The sequence below is a fragment of the Nilaparvata lugens genome, chromosome 5 (genome assembly GCF_014356525.2).
Source record: "Nilaparvata lugens isolate BPH chromosome 5, ASM1435652v1, whole genome shotgun sequence".
NCBI classification, from domain to species: Eukaryota; Metazoa; Arthropoda; class Insecta; order Hemiptera; family Delphacidae; genus Nilaparvata; species Nilaparvata lugens.
In genome coordinates this window covers 48,827,716-48,847,985 of record NC_052508.1, presented here as the reverse complement: position 1 = coordinate 48,847,985, position 20,270 = coordinate 48,827,716, and the positions used below count along the sequence as shown (strand labels likewise).

General features: G+C 34.1%; 1 protein-coding gene across 5 annotated transcripts; it reads right to left on the bottom strand.

The window, feature by feature from the left end:
• Window positions 1–20,261, bottom strand: LOC111049477 (DNA repair protein XRCC1). 5 transcript variants are annotated; one of them, XM_039428507.1, is made up of 13 exons: window positions 20,048–20,255; window positions 18,912–19,118; window positions 17,668–17,947; window positions 13,815–13,874; window positions 12,975–13,368; window positions 10,333–10,446; window positions 9,089–9,238; window positions 7,623–7,780; window positions 6,014–6,098; window positions 5,757–5,983; window positions 2,663–2,798; window positions 1,772–1,841; window positions 1–381 (listed from the first exon to the last, which is right to left on the bottom strand). In XM_039428507.1, exons 1-13 carry the CDS (start codon window positions 20,096–20,098, stop codon window positions 277–279), a joined length of 2,037 nt encoding a protein of 678 aa, XP_039284441.1. In that variant the 5' UTR covers window positions 20,099–20,255; the 3' UTR covers window positions 1–276. The 5 variants fall into 5 exon arrangements, with proteins under 5 accessions (XP_039284441.1, XP_039284442.1, XP_039284443.1 ...); XM_039428508.1 differs by having other exon boundaries at window positions 5,757–5,977; XM_039428509.1 differs by having other exon boundaries at window positions 5,757–6,098; window positions 19,046–19,118; window positions 20,048–20,261.
• Between the last annotated feature and the right edge of the window lie 9 nt (window positions 20,262–20,270).

The window sequence follows — 20,270 nt, the reverse complement described above, 5'->3', positions numbered from 1 at the left end:
AAACTGTTTACAAGAGGTTTTATTTATTTCATAGTGAATAACAGTGTTATAAAAATGTTAAATGCTAAAAACGTTCCATCCAATGACAATTAATACAGTTTGCAACAAGTCCTATTGAAGTTTATATTGGTGGTAACAGTTACAAAATAATTCATTACATGAATATTCCTTGAACTTATCTGAACTAATGTCAAGCAAGAGTCGGTAAATATGCAAAAGATGGTAATTACAATTTAATATTCTAGTCGATGAATGATGGCGGGAGATGGAATGTTTTCATGATAAGTGGTAGTTTTCTGTGGGGAGTAGCTTGTCCGCTTCATAACTGTCCCAGATCCATTCTGATTTCACTGTCACTACAGTCGGATGATTCTCAATTATCTGAAAAAGATAGAAATTGAAATACAAAACCCGTATTAAAAAGTCAAAAGAGCACATTGGAACATTAAAAATTTACTAGGGTCATTCAATAAGTAACGAGACAAATTACTAATTTTCAAAAACGGCTAAATTGATCCATATGAAACTTTCAGGACATGAAGTTGGCAACCTTGCTATGACATCTGATCAGTTGTTCTATTGTATTTCGAAAATATAATCGAAAATTGACTCAGTTAACAAAGGCAAGTCCGCTTGAGAATTGTACCATAGAAGAACAACGTGCCGTGATCAGATTTGACTGTCGTTTTGACTCTGACTCAGTGGTGGATCCATGTTTCATGACATTCTCCTTCAGTCGCATAACGATTTTTCAAATGATGACTGATTTGAAGCCGGGTTTCTTTGTGAGCGTCCGTGAATTGTTTGGGCACCCATCTTGCACAAGTTTTGTTGTACTGCAGCTTGTTGTGAATTATAAATGTTATAAACTGTTCCATCACTCGCGTTTAATTTTTTACTTATAAATTCAACAGTGATACGCCTATAGTCCCGAATTAACGAATAAATTTGAGATTCGAGAGAGGAAGTCCCAACTTTGGCTGGTCGTCCACTGCGTTGATTGTCACAAACTTTTGTACGGCCACTTTGAAACTGTTCTACCCATTTGCAAACGTTTGAACAATTCAAAAAAATGGTCTCCGTACACTCTTTTGTGGGTTTTACTACCTTTCTTACATTATGCGACTAAAAATCTGATCACAGCACGTTTTTCTTCCACGGTGCAATTCTCAAGCAGACTCGCCATTGTTAACTAAGTCAATTTGCGATTATGTTTACAAAATACGGTGGGAAAACTAATCAGATGTCATTGCAAGGTTGCCATATTCATATCCAGCAAGTTTCATATGGATCAATTTAGCCGTTTTTGAAAATTAGTAATTTGTCTCGGTACTTATTGAACGACCCTCGTAGAACGCATTAAAGAATTGAAAATATAGAAGGAAAGAATTGAAAAATGCAAGAATTAAAATAGTGAGAATAGTTCAAGCTGTGGTAGTACTGCTCTTATTTTGGTACTCGAAACTTCTGAATTAAAAAATATTGTTTGTAAAAATTTGTTTGGGCTAGAAGTGATAACCTGAATGCCAACTCTATTCCGGACTTTTTAATGTTAATTTTATCAAACAAACGATTCAAGTCATCATTAAGCATTCGCTATAATCGTCCAATACAAACGATCGTCAAAGTGATCAACATATTATATTACTTAATATCTGATTTGTGAACTATACATCTAGATTGTACAAATTGGAGTAGAATATTTCAATAACTATTATCTATTAAATAATTAAATAGATTCCATGGAATAATTGTTTTTTGGTAAAATTACCTTTTCAGCTATTGTTTTGCTGTCCGTTATTGCATAATCAACCCGATTACTGAGTTGCTCGAGAATCGTTCTGAAAATGAATAAAATATTGTAATTTAAAAACATTTTAATTAGCATTCTTCTATTAAAATGTAGTATGATTTTCGAATATTACTTCTTTCAAGATATTGCATTTCCAGCAAATACGTTCTTCAGACTACTTTTGACAATTAGAAAAATAATATGAATTATTTCTTTCTCGCTTTTACCATCTAATTATCTTTTCAAGTTTCTAGCATGATGAAAATTTCATACTATCTGCTTGGAATGTCTAGACATTGACGAATATAATATTAATTAAAACATAATTATAGGTCGGATAAAAATGATCCAGACACCAATGGAGAGGAGACAATCTCCTTCTTATTTCGATATATTATTTTAGAGACTGTAATTAAACATTTACTATATAACTTACATTCATATCATAAGTTATGTGGACTTGAATCAATAGGTTAAGTTAATAAAAATTAAACAACACAAAAAACTTGGGTGAAGCCTGAAACTTTGATAAGCTATCACTGCTTCTGGAATGGGGTCGATTCCCATTCTGTCTTGCATCTCTCAAGACATTAAACTATTACTATTGTACATTATTTATTTGAACTATTTTAATAAATTGTGTTTTGTGAATCATTGAATGAATAGACAGGAAATGTACCAAAGCAAAACTTTGATATAATTCGGGTCATAAGACTCATTTTTTGGAATAATCTGTTGGCAATAAATGGATATGCCATTGCTTAATAAATGTAAAAGTTCAACACCATAATCTCTACAGAGAGTAAAAACACAGTAATTTTACTGATAACGAAACAAAACAATAGAATACATATTATGTTCATTACTCACCCATCAAATGCAGTGATGTATCTTACAAGATACTCTCTGGAAACTCCTTTTTCATCGTCAGCTATGTAATAGGTATGAGGAGATATATCAGGCAGAGCAGGCAGATCTAGGTTTATTGTGTCCGGACGATTTGTGTCTGAAATTAGTATAATATACAATATTTACTTATTGCTACTTGAATAAATGTGATGTAGCTCACTATATTACTAGAACTGTGCCAGTGACAGGTTTTAATATATTTAGAAATATGAAAAAAAAAATTGAAACCAAATGTATAATTATTATTTAACGAAAATCCTAAATAAAAGCTGCAAATCGCCCCGAAGACCTCTGCTACTGCAGACATTGACAATAGGGTTAACAGCTAGATGGAAATTCGGTGAGAACTACTATCCAAAAATTAGTTGCCAGCCCGGGAATCGAACCCGGTACCTCCCAATTGCTAGTCAGGAATGCTTGCCCTTACACCAAACTGACAATCTCTGGATAGCAGCGCTCATTTTATTTGATTTGCAGCATTTATTTAGGATTTTCGTTAAATAATAATTATATATTAATTAGCATTTGAATAAATACATTCTCTATATAATTCCATCTGAAACCAAATGTATTTTGGATCTTTCTGAGTGTTCTGTGGGTTGTGGAAATAGCGCGAATATCTGACAACTGCGGAAGCTTCGATTTATTTCCCTTTTTTCTGTTCTCATATAATCTGGCGTAGTATGGCAATTCAATAGAAATATTTTTCATAATACAAATTTTTCTTTCCGAAAAATTGCAAGTCTTCAAAAATTTATATCAGGATATTACACCTATCAAATATCACTTGATTTTCTAAATGATTGATATAATATTATTCAAAACTATTTGAAACTATTATATAAAATGAACATCACATGATCTTGAGGCTGTACATCTGAAATTGGGAATTCAAGCAGTTAGGGCCAACACTGTATTTTATTTTATGAGAAATTAGCAGGTCACCCGTGCTCCGCAAGGGTCTATTTTAAAACTTGACCGAGTGTAATCTTGCAGAGTTTGGAGTAGGCCTAGAACCACCCTCGGTCAATTCGATCTCAGTCCAGTAGTTTAGACGTAATTATGCGTCAAATATAATTGTCCTATCCCGTACGTGTATGAACCAGTTATTTCCTTTATTATAGTATATATAAGTTCTTCAACTTGGTGCTAACCTAATAAAGTGACAGAACTCTTGTTTAGAAACCTTCCTCAACTTAATGCCTTCCTCAACTTAATGCCTTCAAAAATTGGACTGGTTATTAATTTAGTTACCAATTTTAACCATCTGTTTCGAAGAGGTAGTCTCTCTAGATTATAGTTCTATATTAACATTATGTACATTTCAATTATATATTCATGTCCCACGAATGAAATTTGAACATTAAATTCTGAAATATCTAGAAGGGATATCAAAATTTTGGTTTTAAGGTGTACGAGATTGATATTTTTAGATTATAATTATGTGCAAAATTTGGAGATCTAAATCATACCCGTTTTTCCGGTATGCAATATACAAGTATTTTTGATGCGAACAAACACAACCCTACTCTCTCTTATTATATAGATGATCTATAATAATATAATAAAGGGAAAAAATTGCTTATACACGTACGGGATAGAAAATTCACGAATGACGCATCATCACGTCTGAACTACTGGACTGATTAACTTGAAATGTCGCATATTGATTATTAATTCACCGAGAAGCCTATCTAAAATTCTTCAAGACTTCAGTATGTCAAGTTTTTAATTAGACCTTGGCGAAGCACGGGTTACAAGCTAGTTTTTAATAAATATTATGAATGTGTAGAAAATAATTTCAATCTAATTTATTCCTCAACCAGAATAGAAGGCTGAACCAATGGGTCATATCTTCACAAACAATATTATTATTAATTTAGCCAAACCAGATTAGCTTAATATAGTCTCCAACTAGGTGTTATAATAATTATGAAAAATCTGGTGTGGTACACTCACACAACTTTCCTTGCTCATTGAACTGCAAGCCTCATTCTCAAACGAGAATAATTTAGGGGAATAACATAATGACGATTGGCGGCAACATATTTGCAACTACGATCAGACTACTGTATATGTGTATATTATAATTTTTTCAGAGTACTTTTTCCTTTGTGTAAATTGTGAAATTCGATGATTTTTTTAAAAGTCGTCAAAACAGCTGTTCTACAGATGAAATATCTTGACTATGACTGTGTTCTTTTTATAAACTGCTCTACCTACCACATGCACGAGAAGGAGGTTACAAAGTCCATTTCTCAAGGATGGGGTGGACCCCCCATTAGTTTCCCAGGAAAAAGACTCATGCCAGTTGATAGAGCTGATAAATAACTATACAGGGTATGAATTTGAAGAAAATCGTTAGAGCCGTTTTTGAGAAAACCGTGAAAAACATGGATTTTTAGTCATTATCCGCCATTTTTCTCAAAAATATTACGGAGCTCCTGAAATTTTCCCGTAAATGAGACTCATGCCAGTTGATAGGGCTTATGAATAACTATCCATGGTATAAATTTGAAGAAAATTGTTAGAGCCGTTTTTGAGAAAAACGTGAAAAACATGGTTTTTTAGTAATTATCCGCCATTTTTTCCGCCATCTTGAATTGAATTTCTTATTGTCGGATCCTCATGGTATAAGGACCTTAAATTTAAAATTTCAAGTCAATCGGTTAATTAGGAATGGAGTTATCGTGTTCACAGACATACACACACACGCACACACACACGCACACATACACACACACACACACACACACACACACACACACACACAGACCAACACCCAAAAATCATGTTTTTGGACTCAGGGGACCTTGAAACGTATATAAAACTTGAAATTAGGGTACCTTAATTTTTTTGGAAAGCAATACTTTCCTTACCTATGGTAGTAGGGCAAGGAAAGTAAAAAAGTGAATAATTGCAATTTGTTCAATTGTTTAAAGCCATTTGAATCATCCCGTATTATATTTACAGAATAAATGAATAAATTGTTGATTTTTAAATTGTTGAAGAAACTTATAGATAAAACAGTTTAAATTGTTAAAATGAAAACTACCTTCATCGCTAGAAACAAGAACATCAGCAACTCGCGACACCAGAGACAAATCATGTGCATTGCCTTTCTTAGGTTCTCTCTTCACGTTCACTTGGTTTCTCACTCGCACTCGCACTTGTCGCACTCGCTTTTTCTTCTTCTTCTTCTTTGGCTCGTCGTTCTCACTGTCTGTGTCCAGTTGAGTTTCTGAGTCTCCCACATCATCCTCATCATCATCATCATCATCATCATCATCATCATCATCATCATCATCATCAACTACAATCATGCTCTCATCTTTTTCGCTGCGCTCTTCTTGGCTTCCCAGCTTGAAATCGGGGTCGGCGTCTGAATTATCGCCACCTTCATCCAATAAAAAATATAAAATTGTAATAAGATTCAACTATTGAATCAAGCAAATAGTATATAGTTTATAACATTCATGAAAGAACTAGGCTTATAACAGACAAAAATCAATTGTTAGTTTAAATTAAATACTATTAACCTTTAAGGTGCAATTCCTTAGAGATGACTAGAGCCGAACGGCTAGAGTTGTTGCTAAGGAATTGTACCTTAAACGAGCCTTACACATTTATGGGACAAATCAGGACTAGTGGGGGCCAGTAGACACAAACTAAATATAATTATAGCTGAGTTAAAAAACAAAGCGTACCGTATCATTGGAATATTTTTTTCTGTTTCCAATACTCCTATGTAACACATCTAAAATGCTATCAATGATGAAACAATTAGTTTCGGGGATTTCAACCCTAAATGGAATTATCATTGCAAACCTCATTGTAAAAATGTAAAAATCCCCTGCCACCCGCTTAAATTGAGATTTCATACAACATAGTTTAGCTAAGGTCCGCTGTACCCCAAAAGTCCGTTTAAGGGCTAAGTAAACAATTATATTTTTGGCAGCAGTATTTCAAAAAATATTTCTAGTTTGCTGATTTTCACGTGAATGAAACGAATTCAACTGGAGATAAAAGATAGACTAACAGAAGAAAAACGACAGGATCTAAAAGGTAACTTGTATAATTGAAGATTAAAGTTGGTTGTTAAAAAGACAACTTGACAATTTATATATTTCTCTCAGTTAAATAGTGAAGGTGATATTATTGTAGATATCCATATTGAATAGAGCAACAAAGAACCGCAAAACCGCTTATTTAGTGAATGAACACGATGAACAAATAGAATTGCAATAGCATAATTAATATAGAAAAAACTACATAGTAGGCCTACCCTTTTTTAAACTAGTTTCAGTTTTTAAGCCATTTTAAGAGTCTTTTCAAAATGTAAAATTATTTTCAAGTAAACATATATTTTAACTTTTATTTTATTTCTTCAAGTGCATAAGGACAATTTAAAATGGCTTGAAAGCTGGAACTAGTAGTGTTTATGTAAAAACGTTTTAAAAAGGATATATAGGAAATTTAACAGATGATTCGCCACAGATACTATTTAGTTATTTCTATATAAAGAAAAATCAAGTAGTCCTACTAAAATACATTATTAGAAAATATTTAGCATAATTGAACACATTCTATTATTTAATATTTAAAGATTCGTTGACAGACCTCTAGAATCTGAATGATATTTCATTTCTTCATTAGGTATCAGGAATTACTATGTTATATCCCATTTTCAGTTTTAGAAGAATAACATTTCGAAAGTTCAACTATCAATACTTCATTATTTTCATAATAAATGTAAAACTTCGATAGTAATAACTTGAAAACAATCATAATACTCAAGAATCAATTGAATTTGGAAGTAAACTCTGCGAAAATAGACTACAAGAATGTACTGCAAATACACAGTTTGAACAGCAAAAATAGAACAGGTTTTGAAGTTTTGATTGAGAAATTGGAATCATACCGAACTCATCTTCTTCATCCTCGCTGACGTCAGTGTCGGCATCGTACAACTGATCACGTGTTTTTGTAGCCGTCTGCTTCCTTCTCGGAGCGACACCGGGGCCGGCGCCATTCGTCACACCATTCTTAGCTGCCAGTCTTTGCTTTCTTGCTTCAACTCTGAAAACAAACGAATTGATCTCTGAGTAAGTGTTTACGGGGATCGAATGGAAAATGGAAAAGTAGTCTTAGGCTGGCCACTAACGGTAGAACATGCATGTACAGGCATGTTTATCATGCACACAAACATGTTCATCATGCATATTTCATCAGCGAGAGGCTTTTAACATGAAATAAACAACTAAAAATTATTTAACCCCAAATAGAACTGCAAAGAAAAGTAAACAACAAAAAATCGGAGATACTAAGACCTAACCTGAAAAAATCGAAGCCTTTCGCTGTGATGAAACTACAATGTATGACGACATGATGTGTATCATCCATGTCCTACTGTTAGTGGCCAGCCTTTTGTGGTTTGAAAAAAAAGGTATATAAATGCTATAATGAGAGTCACTTTGAACTCTAAGAATTCTTCAAGCCTGGTTTTCATTAGTAGCTAGTGGTATACAGTTTTCTGGGCAAGTACTAACTATCTTGTGAACTCTCTCAATGAAAACGTTCATGGTAGAGTAGAGCCATGGTAGAGTACTAGTTTTTAGTTGAGTAGAGTGGGATAGTACTCTACCACTTGCCTCCCCTCACCACCGCTTCTCATTCTACTCTACCACTACTATGCTAATGAAAATAGTCTCGAGATAGTAGAATAGAGTCGTGCCGTAGGCTATCAAGTTTAAGAAGTATTTTTATTTAATATAAAAAAGTATTAATAAGTGTTTTTTTATTCAAAAATATTGAAATTTTAAGGTTAGTTCTGTTCACTAGACAACACACTTTACCTATTATTCTCAATTGTACTCGACCAAGTAAGTAGGGTAGAGTTACCTCGGTAGAGTTAGTTTGCCAATTACTCGACCACTAACTCTACTAGTGAAAACCAGGCTTTATGGATAACAAGATCGTTTCCAATACTGATAGTTAGAATAAGTGATCGAATATCACTGTACGGCATTGTTGTAAATAGTAGAAAATTGTTACTTTTGGACCACTTAATCTATTCAGAGACGAGAGTCTAAATTGAAACTTAATCATAACACTTTAAGTTTTTAGTGATAAATTATTATTATATCTGGTGAAAAAACAACAGTTTTTGTCACTATAAACTGTTTTTAAGAATATAGAATGTATTACGGATACTTCATAGAACTGTAATACATTCTTTGTAAATTGAAACAATTTTGTATTGACAATTAATTAGGTTCAATTATTTTCAGTTTCAATAAAAAAATTGATTTTTTTCAAAACGCACTAGTGGTCGGAATTGTGTAAGTTTGAAAACTCAAAATTGATATGTAATATGAAACATTTTACCTTTGAATTTCATCTTCAGTATCCGACGAACTTTCTGAAGGCAGCCTCTTTCTTCTGTCACCTTTGGTTTGTTTCTTCTTATCTTTATCATCTTCTTCCTCGTCTTCTTCGCTTATCGGTTGTTGTCGATCTCTGTTATCGAGAGCAAATCTGAAACAATCATGAGCCTTGACCAATAAATAAATTTACAACCTGAAAATGACTACTCAACTGAAAGATTTTGTTGTAACTGTGAGTATCTTTCAAATAGATATTCAAAAATAGACCACTACTCGGTGCTAATGTGAATGAGATGAATTTAAAGTCGGTTAATAATCGGAGTTCAATTGAGGAATAAATCAAATCAAATTAAATCAAACTTTATTTCCAATACTTACAGAAAAACACTTACATGAATATGTGTGACAACATCAAATAGATGTAAGAAAATAACGAAATTTAAAGCATAATGATTAATCAATAATCAATAGCCGCTGACACAATAATCAATAAGTAGATGAAACAAAATAAAAACATGCCGAGGCTTAGCCTGTGGGGGATCAATAGATCAATGATTTTGATGATTAATTGAAGAGACCAAGATATTTGATAAATTTTGTGTCAATTTCTACCCCATTTCAAGTTTACTGTTGTAATCTATTTGAGAAAGTCAGAATTTAAGAATGTAGAGAATTTTTTAGGTCAGAGCCACATGAAGCGTTTTTCAGGCGTTTTTGCACTGGCGGCGGACAAGTTGGCAGGGCAGGATGCTCTCCGATTGGCTGATTATCATCTGATTGGGTTGGCGTTCGGGAATCAGCTGATAATCAGTAAAATCGGTGAGCTTCATGCCCTGCCGACCCGTCCGCCGATAGTGTAGAAACGCCTGAAAAACGATTCATGTAGCATGGCCTTTAATCGAGAAAGATTAGAACAGAACATTTATAATACAAACATCCTTAAGTATGTAACTACCATAGCGGTGTGAACAATAGTTACAATGAAAAGTTGAAGTAGATAATAACAATAATCAATTACTTATTTTGCATGTTCTAAACTAATCACTAAACAGACTGCACCAAACCATATTAGTTTAAACTGGGGATCAGCGATAAGTAGGTATTAGTTGATTACTTGATACAATTCATCATGAGGTAACATGAATTGTATTCAATTTCATTTCCGCTATCAATACAGATGTAAGATACTTTCCATATGACCGGGTCATTATATAAGTAGACAGAGTATGAACCGAAAATACTCACTTCCTCCAAGGCAATCTCCTTCTTTTAGAATGACACTGTTCAATCCAGTCCCGTGTAACAATTTTCCCATGACCTTTCACTTTATTGAACTTTGGTGTATTTATGAACGCGCATCTGAAAAACAGAAAAAATCGACGTTTATTTCTTTATATTCAACAATGCACAAATAAAATACATGATCAGAAAAGGACAGTCATGTATTATAGTCAATAGTTCAATTTCAAGATAAAATTCATTCGTAAAGCTACCCAATACGAGAGCTACAAAATTACCCAATATCAAGTAGCTCAAAAATGATAAAATGAATCACTGTTTAAACTTCTTCACATGTTAAACTGTTTTGTATTTTTGTAAAACATGTATTTCATGTTTTGTTAAACATGTATTTCACCATGATTTATCCGAAGTACTCTTGAGTGTCTATGTCTATTTTATTTCATCAAGAACCAATTCATTGGCTTACTATAAATTGTTATACTAAATCTATTCAGAGGTAAATTTTTAATGGTTTTTCATTTTGTGAGGTAGACATTACAAGAGGTTTCCAAATTTATTAATGCCTATTAGACCCGGTTTCTAGGACACTTATAAAATCTAATTTAATTTTAACCTAAAGATTCAAGAGTACTAGAAATCCAGCCTTACGTGACTAACTTAATAATATTTTTGTGATTACTTTTGCAAGTCCTTGAGCTAAAACATTTTAAGAGACCCGGTAGAGAAAATCTCAACTTTGAAACATCTTGGACATTTCATTTTTATTTTTTTTTTTGGTAATTTACACAAAGTAATCTAATCCAACTTTTACCAAGCAACTAATTCCTGGAAGGATCACATTATGAACTTGATGAAAAAATTGAACCAAGCTTATTTTGTTATTTCAACTCTTTCCCACTCACTTGACAGAAGCACATTATTGACCGTCTATTATGCATATGTTATTGGCCCACTTGAGCTACGGCACAATGTTTTAGGGTAATACTGTAGACAGTCGTAGGATTTTCATCATGCAGAAAAAGATATTGAGAGTCATCTGTAGACTGAGATCAAGGGACTCATGTGAAGCATTTTTCAAAGACCTTAATATTCTTACACTTCCTTCCATTTACATTTACCAGCTAGTAGTTTTTGTTAAAGCAAATATCAATAAGTTCCAATTTTGAACAGATAATCATAAATATAATACTCGAAATGGAAATATTATTGCATTTCCAATCCATAAAAAATGTAGCTTTTGTAAAAAATCCATTTTATTCAGGAATGAGAATCTATAATAGGCTTTCAACAAACATTCGAAACATTGAATTAGTCATTCTATTCAAGCAGGCAGTCAAAAAAATGTTGTATGTATTACCTGTCAAATGGGATTATTCCCAAAATTGATGTAATGTAATGATTATTAGTAAATAAATAAATAAATTTTGCGATTTACTATGAATTATATAACTTTTATCTTGTTAGGTTGCTTAAGATTGGAAAACTTTTGGTTTATTTTTAACTTCATATACAGAGTGAGTCATATGTATGGGAACCGTTCAATAAATTGGAGACTGTTGTAGATATAATATTGTAACTTTCAGGATAAGTTATTGGTCAAATAATCTACCTTTTGAAATTCCACAACTGAATTTCAAACCCTCATAAGGGAGTGACTTGGGGGTTTTAGCTAGTGTACTTAAAATATGAATACCCATTGTGTGGTACATCATTTTGAAGGCCTTTTTAAAATAAGAAAAATGGCATCGATAAAAATGTTCTATGATACTTGTATCCAAAATGGCGGCTGATTGAAGTTTTCGTTTTTGAAGAAATGATGGGTAAAATGATGTATCACACAATGGGTGTTTACATTTAAAGTACTCGAGTTACAACCCCTAAGTCATCCCCTTATAAGGGCTTGAAACTCAGTTGTGCGTCAAAAGGTAGATTATTTGACCAATTTGAAAAATATTACATCAATAAAAATGTTCTAGAAAATTTTTCTCCAAAATGGCGGCTGATTGAAGTTTTAGTTTTTAGAGAAATATTGATAAAGTTTAATCAGCCGCCATATTGGATAAAAGTATCATAGAACATTTTTATTGATGTAATATTTCTCGTATTGGAAAGGCCTTTAAAATGATGTATCACACAATGGGTGTTTATATTCAGAATATTTGAGTTATAACCATCATTTCTTTAAAAACGAAAAATTCAATCAGCCGCCATTTTGGATACAAGCATCATAGAACATTTTTATCGATGCCATTTTTCTTGTTTTAAAAAGGCCTTCAAAATGATGTACCACACAATGGGTATTTATATTTTAAGTACTCTAGCTAAAACCTCTAAGTCACCCCCTTATGAGGGGTTGAAATTCAGTTGTGGAATTTCAAAAGGTAGATTATTTGACCAATAACTTATCCTGAAAGTTACATTATTATATCTACAACAGTCTCCAATTTATTGAACGGTTCCCATACATATGACTCACTCTGTATGTGTTCGAATAGTTCAAAACAAAATCATTATCAAAAATACAATTATTACTTGAAAAGCAATACTTTTATGGCTTAGCATAATTTTGAAAGCTATAACCAAGCATAATATTGATACTCAATTACTTTTTATGGTTGAAATAATAATTTATTAATTCAACTCACATAAGATGAGTACACCTCGTATCCCAGTCGTTAGAATACTTGGCACCCATTTCCAATCCCTTATTCCTGATCTCGCTTCGCAGTGGGTTTTCATATCCACTCAGCGAGAATCTCACATCATGTAAAATTTTGTTGAAATCAACTGTGGGCCGTACTGGTTCCGCTGGAGGATCCCGATTACGTTGCTGTGTTGTTGTCTCTTTTCGTTTAGCTCCTTTCTCATCTGACGACTGTTTCCTAGGTGTTACTTTGTCTTTCTGTTTTGTTTCTGCTTCATCTGTCGAAGGTTTTCTTGGACTTTTTTGACGGTCGTTTTTCGAGTTGTCAGCAGTTGGCTGCTTGTTCAGTCTGATTCTGTTGAATGGCAGAGTTGAGGTAGAAGGTTGTGATGTGCCTATAATCAATAAATCAATACGACATTATTCAGTTTAGCATTTTTAACAGTTCTCTGTATTACGTCAATCAATAATTGTGTAAAACAAGTGGAATCAATCAATTTATCTGTATCTATCCATGATGTACAGTGATTATTATGTTATTATCATCGTATAAAATTTCACTCGAATTGATAAAGTGAAGATACATAGCCTACTTTTTGGTCCTATTTAATTTTTTTGGTCCATAATTCGTGAAAAGATCAGTTTTTGGGTAAGCCTGTTAGTCCTTTTCTAACCATGCATATGATTTGTGTGTCAATAAATGTATAAGTAAATGAATGAATATATGAAAAAACCCAGAGACTATTTCAGCATGACTCTAATATTTTTAACTATTTGTTCTGAATTTGAACAGGTTATTTCAAGTTTATTCATTGATATAAAATAATATTATCGAACTCACTTGCATCTAGACGCTTCAGCATGTCTTGTTTCCAAGAATTTATATCATCTTTCGTATCATCTGTAACAAACAAGATTAAACATAAATGATGATGGTTGAACATTATTATTGAAAAATTCAGTATCGTTACAATAGTATGTTCTAATCAAGTAGAAACTTTGAATTGTACAGACTGTTATAAGAGTTAATACTCAATGAGGGTTATTGAGACTGTACCTAGATTCATGAATAAAATACTTATTTATCACGAAAAAGCTCTCACGATTTCTCTGATGCATTGAATTGAAAAATCTGAAATAACTGTTATGAAAATCTATTACTGTAATAAAGGATCTGATTCGAATTCCAAATAATCAATTATTCAGTAATTTCCATCCCTGATCGACAATCGCCAGACAGGTTTCGTCAAAAATTAGGAGGAAACTTATCGAACATCAACTTAAGATGACTGTAGATAGCTTGTTTTGTGTGTATCTCAGCAGAAGACATAGAAACAACAATTCAAGTCCAAGGACATCCACATCATGATGCAGTTTCAAAATGGTTCCGCAATTGAGTAGATTTTAAAGAGTTTGAGCAGAAATTGATTCTCATGTAGGAGACAAAGGAACCTCTCAATCTCCTCTTACAAAGACGGATGTCTGTTCATGTTCTGAATATGTGCAAAGTTCGCAAGTTCAATGTGCAATATTGCGTCCTTGTTATTCTGGAGTAGGGCAGATCAATATTATCTCGCCTCCTAGTGAGTGTTACGGCGTTGTAGGTATGCAACTAGCTTCTCTGAGAACCTCACTCCGTAAGGGTGGAAACATAGTGTAGCAGAGGTAAAAGTAGCTTTAAGCTTGAGAGAGTTGCATTTAATGTATGTAATTCAATGGTGTCGTACTCTAGTGGCGCAATATTTATGTGTGCCACCATTTGAATATCGCTCCACCATTTTCTAGCCAAAGAGCAGCAGTGAGCCGTACAGGCACGGACTGAAGATAGTCACGATTCTCAAATACCTGAAAATAGGCCGACTGTGTTCCCAGTGTTTACTTTACAAATAATACATACTTTACCATCTTCTAGGACAATAATTTTTACAAAAATCTCAATAACTATCTAAAGTACAGGCATTCAATGATTTGTTTCAAAAATAGAAGACACACAAATTCTTTAAAATTTATTGATATAATTTACACCATTTGTTGAATAGTTTGGATGAATAAATCCAAACACATACGACAGAGATTATGGTTTGCATTAGGTCAGTCGAATGAGAAAGCGCTTCCAAACTTTGATAAACTGCTACAATAACTATAGAGGGACTGAATCCGGCCAACTGCCTGTTTGTTTGTTCATGTCATTATCTCAAGTTTCACACACTCATGTGAAGCGTAGAGAGCGGGAAGACAATTTTCATTCAAGACAGATAGATTCTTCCACAGTTAGGACAATTGCTATGCAGTTGAGTTTATCACGGACTGCAGATGTGTATTGTCTATCTAATTATGTTATCAAGCACATTATTGATGCAATACTGCTTCCTCTTAATAATTCAATTAACCTGATTTTTGTAGTTTTCCCAGATGCTCTGAAATTGACAAAAGATAATCCCTGTTTTTAAAAAGGGGGACCACAGTAAACCAGAGTGCTATAGACCCATTGCCATAGTACCTATTGTAAGCAAAAACATTGAAATGTGTGTATTGATTCAGCTTTATGAGTATTTCACATGTAAGGGTTTATTGTGTTGCCATCAATATGGGTTTAGACCAAAGCATTGCACAGTGATGGCGATTGAATCTGTGGTAAATGAAATACACGGTGTTTGAAAAAGAGCTCCCTAGTTTTAGGTATAAATTTAATGTGTAAATTGATGAAAAACTACATCAACAACAAACTACATACAATGAAAGAGAGAATCTTCAAGTTTTGTTTCACATCAGTACACTTCAAAATGGGATCCATTTGTTGCCCTGTACACGTCGAGACGATATTCAAGTTCTCGCCAAGTATTCACCAACATATCAGGTATAACTGTCGCAACCGCTGTGACGATTCTTTCCCGTAAATGGTTTATGTCTCGGATTTTTCCACTGTACACAACATTTTTTATGTGCCCCCAAAAGGAAAAGTCCAGGGGGGTTAAGTCCGGGCTCCGTGGTGGCTAAGCAATTGGGCCAGCTCTACCTATCCACCTTCCCGGAAAGCGAGTATCTCGAACCGCGCGCACATGGTTATTGTAATGAGGAGGGGCGCCATCTTGTTGATGGGTCTGCAACTGCAGGGGGGCAAAACTTAGACAGTTGCTGAATCAAATACCACAAATTAGAATAGTCTATATAACTTTTTACAGATTCTATGAAACATTAGAACTAGGGAGTTCTTTTCCAAACACTGAAGGGCTTTGAAAAGAAATTAGTAACTGGTGCGAAATTGATAGATTTGAGCCGGGCTTTTGAGAGCATTCGCCATGGAAAATTGTTGGATAAGTTAAGCTTCTATTGTGTTAAAAATAAGGACCTTAAACTTCTCCAATCATACCTAATTAATAGGAAACAGAAAGTTGTGATCGCTGACACCACGGAAAATTCTCAATATATTCAAGTACTAGCAGGGGTTCCATAAGGCTCCGTACTTGGACCGTTTCTGTTCATGGTTTTCATGAATGACCTTCAATCCAATGTTCTCACTTTACCTGTGCTCTATGCAGATGATACCACTCTGATAAGTAGGACGGTCGTACGGAATATGTTGAACCAATCCTACGTTGATGCAAAGCAATGGTTCACTTCAAACGACTTGTGCATTAATGAGAGCAAGACAGAAGAAATATTCTTTTCACTCAATAATAATATATTAGCAGATATAATTATATTATATTATATTGGTGTCACCTCTGTTAAGTTATTGGATATGCACTTGGATTCAAAGCTTGATTGGGATTTGCATATCACGGAATTATGTAAAAGACTGGCTAGTTACGTTTTTGCTCCGTAAATTAAAATTCTGCGTTAACCATCAGTTTTTGAAAATTACATATTTTGGATTGTTTCAATCTATTCTGTCATATGGTGTTTACCTTTGGGGGAACTCAAGCCATAGATCAGGGCATCATCCATAGATGAGGGCAGCGATAGATCAGGATAGAACATCAGGGCATTTTTGTGGCAGAAAAAAGCAATACGAATCATGAGTAACCTTGGTGTTAGGGATTCATGCAGAGAAGCTTTTAGACAGAATATTATGACCTTACGGGCACTTTTTTATTTATCAAAATCTGTTAAAGGTAAGACAAAAAAAATCCAGTTTTGATATCCAGTCGAATACCCACCATTTCAATACTAGGAATAGGGAGAATTTAACAGTGCCTCACGTTAGACTGAGGAAAACTTACAAAAGCCATTATTCACAGCAAATAAAATTATTCAACAGGCTGCCGCTAGAAATTAGAGCACTTCCAGTTGGTCGTTTCAGGATGGTAGTTAGCAAGAGGGTTACATCTAAGTCCTTCTATACAGTGCAAGAGTTTCTTGAATGTGATATTGTTATTAATGTCTAGCAGAGTAGAGTTTGTATGTGTCTGGTTCATAAAATAAGCTATATTGAAATAATGTTACATTTGTGGTAGAGTGCTGAGTGTTCTAGTCAGTTTTGTTTCTTTGTTTTCCTATGACTGTATTTGGTTCGTTTAGTTGTTGGTTGTATTGTAACTTTTATTGTATTGTTACTACTGCCAGTGTTATGATTTTGTTACGTCTATTGTATTGTTTGTATTGTGAATTTTGCCTATTGCATTGTATATGTTTATTGGCAATAAAAGATATCTTAATAAAAGCTAAGTAAATTTCAAATGAAATGAGCTGACCTGATAGAGCGCTTTTGTCCTCGACTGGATCAGATGTATCACCACGTTTGGGAGATTTCTCGGTTTCATCACTCTCACCAATTGATTTGAGGACAAAACAAGTCAAGCCATACCGACAATGTGGATCATAGGGCTGTGAGCAGACAACCTTCACTCGACTCCATTTCTTCTCTACTGCCTCTTTGTTCAAATCATCTTTGATGAAAAAATGTACGCCAGTCTTGTTGGCCCCACCTCTGGCTTCACGTAAGGTCAGAATCTCAGTTGCAGGGAGCAACACCTAGTAATCGAAAACCAAATATTAATTGACGGAAATGCCTCTCTCAACCAGACATTAAATTTGAAGTCGTCAATGGGCCGCTCAACTGTTATTAGCCGGGCCACCAATTTTTCGTAGCTTTGCAATAGCACGGATGAAGAAGCTAGAAATAAACTTGTAAAAAATATTTAAAAATAATATAAAGTTGATAAAAATGAATTGTTAAGTAAGTCTGATGTATTAGTCGTGGAACAGGTCTATAGATAGATATTATTGAAAAGACCACTGTTAAAGTGTAATTCCTAGCGATCACGGCTAGAGTCGTTGTGACTGGAGCACATAACCTATAAATTCATTAGATAGTAATCGTAAAAGCAATATTGTAGCCAACATTAATAATCCATCTTCCATCATAGCGTTCAAACAAAATAAAAATATAATATATAATCTTGAAATTTGATCAATTTATAGGTAAAGGTGCGTACAGACTTTCGTTCCGCTCCAAGACCGAACGTCACTCCAGCAGAGCGATTGATGATCGACCGGCGAGCAACAATGGTTCGACCGGGGAACGCGAGAAGATCTACCATCTTCCGTAACGTTCATGATCGGTGCGAGTAGAGAGCGGAGGCGGAGCGATTGCTGTGCGATGGTGGTACGTGGGCGGTACGAGGGAGGAGCGTGCTCGGTGCGGGTTGGAAGCACGAGTATGTGTACGCAGCTTAACGTGCTCCAGCCAACGTGCTCCTACAACGACTTTAGCCAAGCGTCTAGAATCGTCGCTAAGGAATTGCACCTTTATACAGATACAAACATACCATTCAACAAAAAAGCATAGTATAAAACAGCTACATCGTATTGTTCAAAGTCTGTAGGTGATAAAATATTCCAGCAGAAATTGAACTGACAATAAATAAAGATCTGTAGACAGAAGTGGATTACTAACGAATTCTTCAAAACTCATTCCTTGAACTACATGGCTTACCTGATATTCTTTCTCGGTTATGTTGTCATCTCCAACCAAAACCTCAATAAACGATGAATTTTGATTTCCAATGGTTATATTTGTGATCTGTGCTTTCTCCTTAAGCTTAAATACTATATGAGCTTGTTTCTCACCATTTCTCTGAGTTATCCACTTCTTGACATCGTTACCAATAGCAGAGGATAATAGGTTTTTGGCAGGATAAGCCTGAAAAAAGCAAAGCTTGTTTAATATGTTAAAGAGATATAATTTAATATAAAGAAATAATTGACTAACCTTCTGATAATACCGTCAAGGATATGCACTTCATGGTTTGAATTATAAGTAGTGTTGCCTGAATGTGAGACATGGGACATGATAGATCCTAAACTCAATTCATATTATCTAGCTAGAATAGCACAAATCCGTATAAGACGAACTGTTGCCTGGGAAAAAGAGAGATTTTGAAGGCAAATTACTAATGTCATCTCTGTTTGAGCAACAACCTATAGTTTATCGTATAAAATCCAGTTTGATTGTAGTATGTCTGCCCTAGAGGACTACCCTAAAGATAATTGGGAAAGCTGGAATTACAAAAAAACTAACAAGAGATAACTGACATCCTGGAAATGATTTGCGTTTTGTGATGCGGAAAACACACAACCGTTGGATGTGGATTTGGATAAAAGGAGTTTTCTGCATTCTCAAGGAAAGTTCTTGTGTAAGTATAGAGCCATTCAGGATGAGGGGCATCTGCTTAAATGCTCACAGCTAGATTACATTTATTATGCATTGAGGAATTTATTCTTGTGAATGACAACCAATTGAGCTGCTTTAATATATTTAAACTGGAACATTCTCGTATAATGCTTAGAAAATTAAGAATACTAACTGTCTTTAGCGAGTGTGTGCTCTACCACTTGGTTTTTGTGACAGCTCAGCTACCTCAGTTTCACATAATAAACAGAAAGCCAAATCCAAGCAGATACACGGAGTTATAAGTAACATGATATTTGCATAAGTTCCCACACAAATGAATGACCAATTAACACATAGATGACGCATTAAAACAAATAGCATACTTCCACAGTGCATTCAATGAATTGTTCAATATTAGATAATAACCTAAAATAAATTTACAAGTGTAGGCTACTTACGGGATCCTCGCTTGACACATTTATCACGCTGTCAATTTGCAGTCTAGGCATTTTATAAATCCAATTACTAATTATTGTTCAACTTGACGATGACATTGACATTGAATTGAAAAATTGCAAAAAGTGTAGTTGATTTTTGTTGAATATGAATAGATTCTGGTTGGCGCTTGGCGGGAGCAAATACTTTTTTGAGGTTATATGCTGTTTGAATTCTTCAATTCGA